General features: G+C 37.1%; 1 protein-coding gene across 1 annotated transcript in view; it reads right to left on the bottom strand.

Annotated features, from left to right (window-relative positions):
- Positions 1 to 14,727, bottom strand: part of LOC150088154 (uncharacterized) — a 611,850-nt gene that overhangs the window by 137,004 nt on the left and 460,119 nt on the right. The window contains exon 43 of the mRNA XM_090369355.1: positions 9,204 to 9,448. Within this exon, the coding sequence (XP_090225481.1) occupies positions 9,204 to 9,448 (245 nt within the window). The remainder of the gene's footprint in view (positions 1 to 9,203; positions 9,449 to 14,727) is intronic.

Here is a 14,727-nt window from a genome sequence, read left to right as displayed (position 1 = left end):
TAGACAAGACTTCAGTTATAGCTCGGACACAGCTTGGTTTTGTTAAGGGAAAGTCTTGCCTGACCAACTTGATTGGATACTATGATGCAGTCACAACAGAACTGGATGCATGGAATAACTTTGATATTATATACTTGGATCTTAGAAAGGCTTTTGATACTGTTGCACACGGAAGACTTCTGCACAAATTGGAGCAGTGTGGCATTGGAGGCAAATTGCTGCTATGGATAAAGGGATGGTTGAGGGGGAGAAGACAGAGTGGTAATCAATGGACACTGCTCATTGTGGACTAATGTTATTAGTGGAGTCCCTCAGGGTTCAGTGTTGGGTCCATTATTGTTTTCTGTATTTATAAATGATATTGATGATGGTATATCAAACTTAATGTCCAATTTTGCAGATGATACAAAGGTTGGCAGGGTTGTCAGGGACACTACTGATACTATGCTGCTGCAACAGGATCTAGAAAGGTTGAGCAGATGGTCTGAGAGGTGGCAAGTGAAATTTAACATTGACAAATGTAAAGTTCTACATATGGGAAAGAGCAACCCCAGAACAATGTATCAACTCTGTGGTACTACACTGACAGTAGTAGAGAATGAAAGGGACTTGGGTGTGGTTGTGCGGCCAATATGAAGTTCTCTGAGCAGTGCAGATGGGCTGCAAGAGTAGCTCATGGTGTATTGTCAATGATATATTGGAATTTTTCTACCAGGGATAAGGAGGTGATTATTCCCTTGTATAAGGCAATGGTTAGGCCACACCTAGAGTACTGTATGCAGGTCTGGAGGCCTCATTTCAAGAAGGATGTAGAGCTGCTGGAACAAGTACAGAGAAGGGTAACAAGATTAGTGAATGAACAAAGAGTTGCTCTTACGAAGAAAGGCTTAAGTTTTGCAAATTACAGTGTCTGGAGACTAGGCACAAGCGAGGTGATCTGATAGGAGTGTATAAAGCCTTGAATGGTTTGAGCATGCTCAATGCTGATGGGATTCTTCCTCTTGCTCAGAATAATCACCTGAGAGGGCATAAATTCAAATTGAGGAAAGACAGATGTAGGATAGATGTGCGGAAATTTGCTTTTAGCCAGCGGGTGGTTGGTTGGTGAAACAGACTTCCATCCCTTGTGGTGGAGGCTGATAGCCTAAATAAGTTTAAGGCTCAGCTGGACAGGTATTTTGAACGAACAGAGGGGTGAAGTGGCAGTGGGTTTTTTTTTTTTTTGGCTGATGCTGCATTTGATGCTTTCTTGCATCAAATGCCTCTACTAATGCTAATGAGTGATGTTACTGCTGGTGCTCATACAATATTATTGCATATTTGATGTCTCTTTCATGACTGTGTCCCTCACAATGCAAAATAACATTCAAAAATTTTCTAGTGTTGTTTTGTAGATAATTTCAGTTAAAAATTGCAGCAATCCTAATGGATTGCTCCACTTATGAAGTGATATTGATTTGATGGAAATGACAATCTCATAGTTTCCAAGTATCCTCTCTGTGCTACAGTATAACATGATTTGTTTTTAACCAATAGAAGCAGATCATTGTTATAGAGGTTGCTTTATGCATGCTAGGAACCATTCAAAGTCGTGAAAAAAAAAACTTTATACAGTCAGTCCTCGTATAACACGTGTTTATACTACACAAATTCGATCATATACGATTTATAAATAGGGGAATGATATCTTATATAACACAAACTGAATTCGCTTATGCACGATTCACCTTTGTGTTTACAAGAATTGGCAGTCGAACGCGGAATCACCCCAATTGAATGCAACACGATAGGAATGAATAGAAGATTCTGAAAATGTATTTATGTGTTTTATATCAGTGAAGGGGAAACACATTTCACCATAATAACATAAAAACCAACACAATTCCAGCTATCTTTTTGTGTTTTTTTTTGGTTTTTAGGAGCATTAGCGACTAAGGCAATATTGCTCCAGGAATATGCAGTAGCCATTCCCTGACCTTCCCGCATCCTCCGTATTTGGTGGTGACAGGCTAGAACCCTGGTCTAATCAAGAAGCGTCCAGCTATCGATATAATCGCAAATGCAATTAGATCGAGTTTACTACCAATTTATAACAGATTCCACTAGCAGAAACGTAACTGGAAATTGTTTTTATTGTTTTATGGTAGTAACTCCTAGAAATGTGCTTTAGTAAAATGTGAGGTGTTATTAGTGTATCTCTGTCTTTACGGTGTTGTTTATTCAGTTGCTACACGCGCACAGCTTTGTTTTTTGTGTATCAAACGTGCCTCCTCGTTTTGTAATTGCGCTTTATTCCCTAAAAATGAGTAAAATATTTAAAAGGTGTGAAAAGGAAGCGTCCTGGTGAAGACACTGCAGATTCAGAGAGAAAAAGAAAAGCAATATCGATAAACAGAGGTGGACTGGATCAAAAATTCTTACCCGGGAAATTTTGTAGTGGCCTCATACTAAGGTTTATGGCCAAAATCACACCAGCCTCTGGCCCACCGGGGTTTCCCTGGTAAGGCTTATGGCCAGTCCGCCTCTGTTGATAGAGAAAAAATATGAAATTGTGAAACGCTTTGATTGCACGTACTACAGACCTAAATGAGACAATGCCGAGAATTACAAAGAATGCAGAGAAAATAAGCACAACTTTCATAGCAGGAACAACTCAAAGTGTAATTAAAATCCATTAGATTAAGACAAAGAATTGGAAGAGATGGAATGGCTGTCATCTGTTTGGATAGAAAATCAAACAAAAAACAAGTTAACAATATTTTATTATGTAATAGTCGTAATAAAATATTTACGTATTTTATTATGATTATTTATTGTGTTTAGTAATGTTTTGGTTATGTGTGTTCAATATTGGGTGGTCGGCACCTAACCCTATTTTCCCCATATAGGGCCTGTTGTTTATATTGCATGATTTTGCATTGCACGAGGGTTTCTAGGAACAAAACTATGTGCTATACGAGGACTGACTGTAATTTGTTCTTTTTCATTCAGGATTCTATAATTTTTATTTTTTTTTTTTGTATAGGAAAACTACCTTTAAAAACAAATAAACATAATCATTTCATATAGTAAAAATTTTTATTTAATACTTGGTTGCAAATGTTCATATATACTCAAATGTTGATATATAATAAACCTATCAAATGTTGATATATAATTAGGGGAGAATATTACTGCATTTTCGAATCATATCTGTAAGTTAACTACAACTTGTTTAGTATTAGTAGAGGCATATGATACAAGTAAGTAAGCTTATGCAGCATCAGTTAAAAAAAAAAAAAAAAAAACTTCCACTTCACCCCTCCGTTCGTTCGAAATACCTGTCCAGCTGAGCCTTAAATTTATTTAGGCTATCAACCTCCACAACGTGGGATGGAAGTCTGTTCCAACCCAACCAACTACCCTCTGGCTAAAGGCAAATTTCCACACATCTTCTTTCCTCAATTTGAATTTATGCCCTCTCAGGTTATTATTCTGAGCAAGAGGAAGAATACCATCTGCATTGAGCATGCTCAAACCATTCAAGGCTTTATACACCTCTATCAGATCAGCTCACTGGTGCCTAGTCTCCAGACACTGTAATTTGCAAAATTTAAGCCTTTCTTCGTAAGAGCAACCCTTTGTTCCATTCACTAATCTTGTTGCCCTTCTCTATACTCGTTCCAGCAGCTCTACATCCATCTTGAAATGAGGCCTTCAGACCTGTATACAGTACTCAAGGTGTGGCCTGAACATTGCCTTATACAAGAGGATAATCACCTCCTTATCCCCTCTAGAAAAATTCCTGTATATCATTGACAAGACACCATGAGCTACTCTTGCAGCCTGTCTGCACTGCACAGAGAACTTCATATCTGCCTGCACAATTACCCCCAGCTACTTTTCATTCTCTACCACTGTCAGTGTAGTACCACAGAGTTGATACGTTGCTCTGGGGTTGCTGTTTCCCATATTTAGTACTTTACATTTGTCAATGTTAAACTTCATTTTCCACCTCTCAGCCCATCTGCTCAACCTTTCCAGATCCTGTTGCAGCAGCATAGGGTGAGTAGTGTCCTTGCCAACCTTTGTATCGTCTGAAAACTTTGACATTAAGCTTGATATACCATCATCAATAATAGACCCAACACTGAACCCTGAGGGACTTCATTAATAAAATTAGTCCACGATGAGCAGTGTCCATTGATTACCACTTTCTCTCTTCTCCCCCTCAACCACCCCTTTATCCATAGCAGCAATTTGCCTCCAATGCCACACTGCTCCAATTTGTTAGCAGTCTTCCATGTGCAACAGTATCAAAATCCTTTCTAAGATCCAAGTATATAATATCAAAGTTATTCCCTGCATCCAGCTCTTTTACGACTGTATCATAGTATCCAATCAAATTGGTCAGGCAAGACTTCCCCTTAACAAAACCATGCTGTGTCCGAGCTATAACTGAAGTTTTGTCTAGATGATACTGCAGTGCTTCTTTAACCAGTGCCTCCATTAATTTTCCTCGAACAGAAGTTAAACTCACAGATCTATAATTACTTGTGTCAGCCTTTGATCCTCCTTTGTGAATTGGGGTCACATTTTCACATCTCTAGTCTATGGGTACCTCCCCTGAATCCAAGGAAGCTCTCATAATTATGGCTAAGGGTTTGCTTACTATCTTTGCTGCCTCCTTTAATATAACTGGATAGTTCTCATCCACCCCAGGTGCCTTTCTTTTGTTTATCTTCAACAATTTCTCCTCCACTTTACTCTTAGTTATTACAAGATTATCTAGTTTACTGCCAGAGTTGAATACACCTCTGGCATTGCCCTCGCTGAATAACTCCTCATGTGTGAATGTCGATGCAAAATATTCATTTAGTATGTTAACTACCTGAGCAGGATCATCAACAGTTGAACCATCAATATCAAGTGGACCAATCTGATTCATCCCCTTCCTTCTAGAGTTTACATAAGTAAAGAACCCTTTGCTGTTTTTCTTTGCATCCTTTGCCAAAGATTTTTCATAATCTGCCTTTGCCTGCCTAACCTCCTTTGTGACTTGGTTACAGACCAGCTTATATCTATCATAGGCTTCTGTGTCACGTGTTAATTTATATGTATCCCCTGCATTTTTTTCCTCTGCCATGTGTCTCATTAGTTCATTTGACATCTATTTAGGCCTAAACCTTGAACAATATTTCTTAGTTGGTATGTAAAGCCTAGTAGCTTCCAAGATAAGTTCCTTGAATGCTTCCCATTTTGAATTTGCTGTTGGTAACGTCATCAGTTGGTCCCACTGTATAGAATTTAAATACTGTCTCAGACCATCGTAGTCGCCTTTACGAAAGCAATAACCCTTCCCTTTACCTATGATGGTAATTACCTCTTTGAGTAAATCCCACTTCAGTACACTGTGATCACTGCCACCTAGTGGTTCCTTTATCTTCAGATTCTTAATGCATGAAGAATCACTACTGATAATCAAATCAAGAGTATTACTCCCTCTAGTTGCCTCCCAAACATGCTGATGTAGAAAACAATCATCCAATAAATCCAGAAAAGCTTTGTTAGTGTGTGAGTAATCAACCCAGAAATTTCAGTCAGTATCTGGGAAATTAAAATCCTCTATTATAAGACCCTCTGATTTACTGGCCCACTCTATTTCCCTGTACAGTTTCTTATTATACTCATCAGAGTCATTAGGCCTATAGCACACTCCTTCTCTCAATTTCAATCTCCCAATGCTTATGTCACACCAAACTGACTCGACAATGCACTGTCCAGCGATGTCGACTGGCTTCACTTCCTTGGTTTTTATGTGTTTCTTAACTAATAGCATAACCCCTCCTCCCTTCCTATCCTGTCTATCCTTTCTGGAGACGTTGTACTCCCCAAGTTCCAGTTCTGCATTCCTTATATCTGTGTGACACCATGTCTCTGATATCCCAACAATATCAGCCTTTGATGCTTTGAACAATACCTCAAATTCATCAAATTTATTTACCAAACTCCTAGCATTGGTGTACATGCAAGTATACATGCACCTGTTTCTATTATTAGCTGCCCTAACCAACCCATGTGTTTATTTGTACCGCAATGACTCCCAGCAGCCTCTGAAACATCCTGCATCCTGTTTTCCAGGCTTCTGCTCATTCCAATAGAAGCAGTGCAAGAATGGTATTAAGGGTAAGTTGCTATAATGGATAAAAGGATGGTTGAGTGGGAGAAGACAGAGGGTGGTAATTAATGGGTGCTGCTCTTCGTGCACAAGTGCACGAAGAGTGTGAGACTCCACTAATATTATTAGTGGAGTCTCTAATATTATTAGAGACTCCACTAATAATATCCACTAATCTCTAATATCCACTAATATTATTAGTGGAGTCCCACAGGGTTCGGTGTAGGGTCCTCTGTTGTTTTGTATATTTATCATGATGTTGATGAAGGTATATCAGGCTTAGTGTCGAAGTTTGCAGATGATACAAAGGTTGGCAGAGTTGTTAATGACAGTAATGGCAGTGTGCTACTGCAACAGGATCTAGATGTTGGGCAAATGGGCTGAGAGGTGGCAACTGAAGTTTAACATTGCATTTGTCAAAGTACTGCATATGGGTAGAAGTAACCCCAGAGGAATGTACCGTGTGCTTCTACACTTAGGGTGGCAGAAAATGAAAAAGATCTGGGAGTAATTGTGCAGTCAGATATGAAGTTTTCTGAGCAATGCAGACAAGGCTGCATGAGCAGGTCATGGGGTTTTGTCAATGTTATACAGGAATTTTGTTAGCAGGGAAAAGGAGGCGATTATCCTTTTGTATAAGGCAGTGGTCAGGCCATGCCTTGAGTACTGTGTACATGTCTGGAGGCCTCATTTTAGGAAGGATGTTCCTAAGAAGAAAGGCAAGATTGGTGTGGGGAATGAAGGGAAGGAATTAAGCCTCTTACCAAGAGAGGCTTAATTTCTGTAAATTGCAGTGGCTGGAGACTAGGCAACTGCACAGTGATCTGATTGAGGTGTATAAGGCCTTGAATGGGTTGAGCACACTGAATTCTGATGGGATCCTTCCACTTGTTCAGATTACGAGCCTAAGGGGACATAAATTTAAATTAAGAAAAGACAGATGTAGAATAGATGTGTGGAAATTTGCCTTTAACCAGCAGGTGGTTATTTGTTGGAACAAACTTCCATCTGTCGTTGTGGAAGTTGATAGGTTAAATAAATTTAAGAAGGAACTTTACAGGCATTTGGAGGGGATGGCGTGATTATATTTTTTGGCTGATGCTGCATAAGCTCATACACTTGCTTTCTTGCATTACATGCCACTACTACTACTAACTTCATGGAGCAGAAAATTCAATTTTAGTTTCTTTCGTGTTTTGCTCACTGAGTAAAGATAATTGTCCAAATATAGGCTTTTTTTTTTTTTTTTTAATTTGTCTAAAGCATTGTAAAGGGAGTGTTATTCTAAAAATGCAATTAAAAATATAGACTTTTAATATATATAAAAAAAAATTATTATTCACAATTGTTTTTGTAATAGATTGAAAATGAAGTGTGGCATCAAAAATGAACAGTTTTAAATTTTTTCATGCTGATTTTAATGTTATAAAATGGCATACCTGATCCCAAAGTGCATCTGTCAGTGAGAAGAAAAATTTGCTTGCCCATCAGAGGGTTAATCAGATATAGTGGAGAAAAGATTAAGCTTAAAGTTTTGTGCAGCATTAGTTTGGAAGAAAACTTAAAAAAGTTAATCTGCATTTTAGTTGCAAACAAAAACAGTAATTAATTTTTTATTAATAATTTATTATAATCTGTCAAATTACTGGGAAAATTAGTGTCTAATGCTCTATGACAGACAATTAGGTAATCTGAAAATTGCATTAACAGCTTCTGTGCTATCAAGCAGAGACGATTATACAAATTTTTGAGAGTTGTCCTCAGCTAGATGGAAATATGATAAATCAGTAATAAACCTTACATGCAATGGCAATGGACATGAATTTTAAAACAATACGCTTTTATGCTGGGTATATCAGCAACTTTTGGGCCTATCAAAGCCAAAGTTTTATAAGCTTGTATCACTTGCCACTACTAGTACTAATGATATAGTGCTGTTTATATGTCCTAATGTTTGCTGGGAACCTTTTATTATGTGAAGAATTTGGATTTGAGATTAGTTCACAAAGAAAGCTTAGAAATGCCCAACTGAATTCCAGTTTTAATGCCTTTGTGACAACAGTGACTAATTTTTTTTTTTTCTTTTACCATAATTATTTTATTCAGTATTTGTTTTTTCAGAATTTCAGGCTCCTCATCTAATTCTGTTTATTCAGTTGTTTTTGATTAGAATTTCTGGCTGCATTCGCTATCTTCTTATATTGGGCCATTTGCAAGTCTGGATTGCATTCTATGTCTGCTCTGACACTTCAATTTGCTAAAGGATTTCATTTGCTCTTGCTGTAGCCAATCTTCCTATATTTAAAGGTCTCATCCATTCTTCAATAGAGTTGATTTGCATGCAGTAATCAATACTATTCTTATTTTTTGGCTAGTTGTTTTTTTTTTCTTTTTTCATGGGGAAGTCATCTTAAATAATTTAAAGTATTGGAAGAAATTTCATAATAAAGTGCAGTAATATGCTGAGTCCTTGAACATAGAAAGCAACTATATATAAGTACAATAAACTTGTATATAGTTGCTAATATTTTGAAGTAATTATAAAGAAGTTTTGAAAGGATTATAAAGAAATAATTTATATTCTCAATAAAATAAATATTAGAACCACAGAGTGTGAGGTACTACTACAGTGTATTAGGAAACCATTGTATGACTAATGCTGCATGTCCTAATTAAGTGCTTCGTGTATCTTGGGACACAAAGATGATGCATCCCAAGGCATCACCACTTGACATTGTGTCAAGGAGTCTTGTCACAGAGTCACCACTTGACTCTGTGACAAGGCAATGTAAGAGCAATGGCAAAGTTCCTATTGTTCAGAAATAGTTGACATAATTCCAGGTGTGATATACTGAAACATTTTTTGGCTTTTAATAACTGTTTTAGCATTATGAATGAAAACTAGTTCAGTCAAATAATCATATCTCATTAAGAAATCAAACAATATAGTAAAATAAAATAAAACCTAAAATAAATGTTCCTATACACTTGAATATAATATTGACTACCTTACAATCAAAGAGAATATAATCAATAAGAAATCTACCTGATGTTAAGTCATTCTTTTCAATAATTCTTATAGACCGCAAATCATCTGTAAATCTTGGTTCCTCCCATGTAATTTTGGTAGCCTTTTTGTTGCTAATAATCCATTTGTCAACTGGACAGTGCAGGATTTGAGGTGGAGTTTTATCTTTGTGTAAAATATGGCAGTTTTCTCCGGTATAACCCACTGGACATATGCGCTCACCACAGACCCCAGGACTCTGTCGTTCTACAGTTCCATCAACTCTGTAATAAAAATTTTTTTAAGCATTTCATTGCAGTTAATTCTTTGCTTGTGATGAACTGTTAATACAACTACCATAAACCAGAAAAAATTTGGATAATGTGCTTATTTCATATGAGTATCTTATTAGTTTGAATGAAGGTAGTAAGTCATAAGATTTCTAGGATGTCTCATAACTTGGTTAAAGTTTCCTTTCAATCTGTTCCTAATTAAGACTTTGCTTCATTTAGAATAAAGAGATTTACTATAATTAGATGATTAAAAAAAATGGCAATGGAGTTTATTCACATGTTTTTCAAAATTAATCTCAGTACCTTTGAAACAGTTTGTGAACAGAAAGATTATATTTATCTTAAATATTTTTAGATTAGGCTTTGATCTTGTGTAAAAAGATTTACTGATACTAGAGCATCTGAAACAGATCTCTAAGTTTGAAAAAATAATGTTACTCCGCATTACATTTTTTATTTTTTCAAACATTGGGGTGGGAACACTATTGTCCTGCCAATAAGAGCTTAGGATAATTTTAAGGGTAACTGAATACCATCATTGAGGAGGTGAATCTGTTATTTGCTAAAGATTCAAAAGCAAGTTGTGACCAGTTTCAGAACTAATCGATTCAATTGTCAGATAACAGGTGGCCTCAATGATGGATCAAAATAGTTTATTTTTGATATAGCCACAACAGTGCCTTCCAGTTTTTAATAAATAACAGATTCACTTCATTGATTATGTGTTATTTGATGAAAAATGATATTAGTAACTTTAGGTTGGCTCATGAATAAATATAGGATATCAGAGACGTAGTGTCACTCAGATATAAGGAATGCAGAACTAAAATTTGGGGGAGTACAATGTGTACAGAAAGGATAGGAAGGGAGGAGGGGTTATGCTATTAGTTAAGAAACACATAAAATCCAAGGAAGTGAAGCCAGTCGACATTGCTGGACAGTGCAGTGTCAAGTCAGTTTGGTGTGACATAAGCACTGGGAGATCAAAATTGAGAGTAGGAGTGTGCTATAGGCCTAATGACTCTGATGAGTATAATAAGAAACTGTACAGGGAAATAGTGGGCCAGTAAATCAGAGAGTCTTATAATGGAGGATTTTAATTTCCCAGATATTGACTGGAATTTGTAGATTGGTCACTCGCACACCAGCAAGGCTTTTGTGGATTTATTGGATGATTGTTTTCTACATTGGCATGTTCGAGAGGCAAATAGAGGGAATAATACTCTTGATCTGATTACCAGTAGTGACTCTTCATGCATTAAGAATCTGCAGATAAAGGAACCATTAGGTGGCAGTGATCACAGTGTGCTGAAGTGGGATTTACTCAAAGATGTAACTACTTCCATCTGTCGTTGTGGAAGTTGATAGGTTGAATAAATTTAAGGAGGAACTGGACAGGCATTTGGAGGGAATGGTGTGATTTTTTTTTTTTTTTTTTTTGGGTGATGCTGCATAAGCTCATACACTTGCTTTCTTGCATCACATGCCACTACTACCACTACCATCAGGGGTAAAGGAAAGGGTTCTTGCTTTCGTAAAGGCGACTACGATGGTCTGAGACAGTATTTAAATTCAATACAGTGGGACCAACTGATGATCTTACCAACAGCAAATTCAAAATGGGAAGCATTCAAAGAATTTATCTTTGAAGCTACTAGGCTTCTGAGTTCATCTGACATCCATTTAGGCTATTAGGCCTAAATGGATGTCAGATGAACTAATGAAACATATGGCAGAGAAGAAAAATATATGGGATACATATAAATTAATGGGTGACATGGAAGCCTATGATAGATATAAGCTAGTCTGTAACCAAGTCACAAAGGAGATTAGGCAGGCAAAGGCAGATTATGAGAAATCCTTGGCAAAGGATACAAAGAAAAACAGAGTTCTTTACCTATGAAAACTCTAGAAGGAAAGGGATGAATCAGATTGCTCCACTGGATATTGATGGTTCAACTGTTGATGATCCTGCTCAGGTGGCAAACAAACTAAATGAGTATTTTTACATCTACATTCACACATGAGGAGTTATTCAGGAAGGGGACTGCCAGAGGTGAAGTAAACTCTGGTAGTGAGCTAGATTATTTTGTAATAACTGAGAGGAAAGTGGAGGAGAAATTGAGGATAAACATAAAAAAGGCACCCGGGGTGGATGGGATCTATCCAGTTATATTAAAGATGGGAGCAAAGGAAGTAAGCAAACCCTTAGCCATAATTATGAGAGCTTCTTTGGACTCAGGGGAGGTACCCATAGACTGGAGATGTGCAAATGTGATCCCAATTCACAAAGGAGGATCAAAGGCTGACACAAGTAATTATAGACCTGTTAGTTTAGCCTCTGTTCCAGGAAAATTAATGGAGGCACTGGTTAAAGAAGCACTGCAAGATCATCTAGACAAGATTTCAGTTATAGCTTGGACAGAGCATGGTTTTGTTAAGGGAAAGTCTTGCCTGACCAATTTGATTGGATACTATGATGCAGTCCCAAAAGAACTGGATGCAGGGAATAACTTTGATATTATATATTTGGATCTTAGAAAGGCTTTTGATACCGTTGCACATGGAAGACTGCTAACAAATTGGAGCAGTGTGGCATTGGAGGCAAATTGCTGCTATGGATAAAGGGTTGGTTGAGGGGGGAGAAGACAGAGAGTGGTAATCAATGGACACTGCTCATTGTGGACTAATGTTATTAGTGGAGTCACTTAGGGTTCAATGTTGGGTCCATTGTTGTTTTCTGTATTTATAAATGATGTTGAAGTAATCCCATGCCGCTGCAACAGGATTTAGAAAGGTTGAGTAGTTGGGCTGAGAGGTGGCAAATGAAGTTTAACATTGATAAATGTAAAGTACTACATATGGGAAACAATAACCCCAGAGCAACGTATCAACTCTGTGGTACTACACTGACAGTGGTAGAGAATGAAAAGGACCTGGGGGTAATTGTGCAGGCAGATATGGAGTTCTCTGAGCAGTGCAGAGAACTTCATATCTGCCTGCAAGAGTAGCTCATGGTGTCTTGTCAATGATATACAGGAATTTTTCTAGCAGGGATATGGAGGTGATTATTCCCTTGTATAAGGCAATGGTCAGGCCACACCTTGAGTACTGTATACAGGTCTGGAGGCCTCATTTCAAGAAGGATGTAGAGTTGCTGGAACGAGTACAGAGAATAGCAACAAGATTAGTGAATGGAACAAAGGGTTGCTCTTACGAAGATAGGCTCAAGTTTTGCAAATTACAGTGCCTGGAGACTAGGCACCTGTGAGAAGATCTGATAGAGGTGTACAAAGCCTTGAATGGTTTGAGCATGCTCAATGTTGATGGGATTCTTCCTCTTGCCCAGAATAATCACCTGAGAGGGCATAAATTCAAATTGAGGAAAGACAGTTGTAGGATAGATGTGATAAATTTGCCTTTAGACAGTGGGTAGTTGGTTGGTGGAACAGACTTCCATCCCATGTTGTGGAAGTTGATAGCCTAAATAAATTTAAGGCTCAGCTGGAGAGGTATTTTGAACGAACGGAGAGGTGAAATGGGAGTGGTTTTTTTTTTTTTGGCTGATGCTGCTTAAGCTTGCTTTCTTGCATCACATGCCTCTGTTAATGCTAATAGTCACTTCAGAAGAGTGTAATCCCAAGCACTGTCACTGGAGGAAAAACAGTAACCTTTGACAGAAAAGATAATAAAACATATATGCAGAGTAGCATTATTTTCTCAAACAATTTCAAGACCTCCATTGAAACAGTCTTCTGCTTATTTATTAAATCATTTCTTAGATACACATGCCCAATGAATAAGTTGTGGCTCTTACTGAAGTAGCTATGAATGAATTTCATGCTTATGAATTTTGTGATACAAAATATTAGTGAAATATGATGCAAGAAAGCAAGCTTCTAAAGTATCAGAAAAAAACAAAACACACTTCCCATGTCACCTATCCATCCCATCTAAAAGTTTGTGTAGTTCTTCATTGAATTTATTCAATCTACCCACCTGTATTTACAACACCAGATGGGAGGGTGTTCTAACAATCGGCTACCCACTGACTGAAGGTAGATTTCCACACATTCTACCCTGCAACCATCCATTAAGTATCATTGCAGGGGGAATAAATACAGTTTGAATTTATGCCCCTTGTGTGTAGTCCAAGCAAGAGGAAGGATTCCATTAACAGTGAGCTTATTTAATCCATTTAAAGCCTTAAACACCTCAATCACATTTCCTCACAGCTGTCTTGTCTCCAACAGTTTGCAGAACTGAAGACTTTTCTGGTAACAGGAATTTTATTAATCTCATTGCTCTTCTCTGCACCCATTCCATCCGATCCACATCCTTCCTAAACTGAAACCTCTAGACCTGTGTGCATTACTCAAGATTTGGCCTGACCATGCATTATACTAGCGTTTTCCAAACTGTGTTCCGAAGAACACTAATGTTCTGTGAAAAATTATAATTAATAATTAAAAAAATAAAATAAATTTTACATATTTGTAGTGTACACCACTTTTGTATCATTATAATTTTTAATATTATTTTTTTTGGTTATTAATATACTGGCATAGACAAATAATCAAATAGAACCTGGGTACACATTATTTTCATGGGCTTTGCATAGAGAAGTATGCATAGAGGTAATGACATCTATGAAAAAGTAGCAATGTAGTGATCTAATATGCCATTCATATGCGATTTAGCCTGAAGTACACAGGGAGAGGAGAAGTGAACCAATATCATAGCTAAACTCACTTCCTTGTATAAATTTTTTTTTTGATAATTATCAGTATCTCAAAATATTATTAAAATAAATGACCATGGATTTGTGGTTGAAAAAAGGAACTTTAAAATGAGAAGCAAGTACTTCTGGTATTGAAACTGTGGTTGATGAAAACCAGCACAATATTGTCACATTTCAAAGTGAGGATTGCAGCCTTTTGTTCCCCAAAAATCCAAAGTGAAAAAACAGGAACCAACTAATAAAAGACCAAAACAAAAGTATGATGACAATTATTTTAATTTTGGCTTTACATATCTTGAAAATAATGATTCTCCTGTAATAAAATACTAGCAAACAGTTCTTTGGCTCCTGCTAAACTTGTGTTTTGTAAGTATTCTATAAATATATTGAGATGAAAAGTGTTTTGTTACTATAAAAAGTTTAGGAAATGCTGCATTATACAATGGGATAGTTACCTCCTTATCTCTGCTAGTAAAATTCCTGTATATTATATACAAGACCCCATGAGCTGCTCTGGCAGTAAGATGTG

Source organism: Mastigoproctus giganteus, chromosome 3 (genome assembly GCF_048544385.1).
Source record: "Mastigoproctus giganteus isolate SK-2022 chromosome 3, ASM4854438v1, whole genome shotgun sequence".
Taxonomy (NCBI): Eukaryota; Metazoa; Arthropoda; class Arachnida; order Uropygi; family Thelyphonidae; genus Mastigoproctus; species Mastigoproctus giganteus.
The sequence above is the reverse complement of the archived record's forward strand: the minus strand, read 5'-3'. Positions and strand labels throughout refer to the sequence as shown.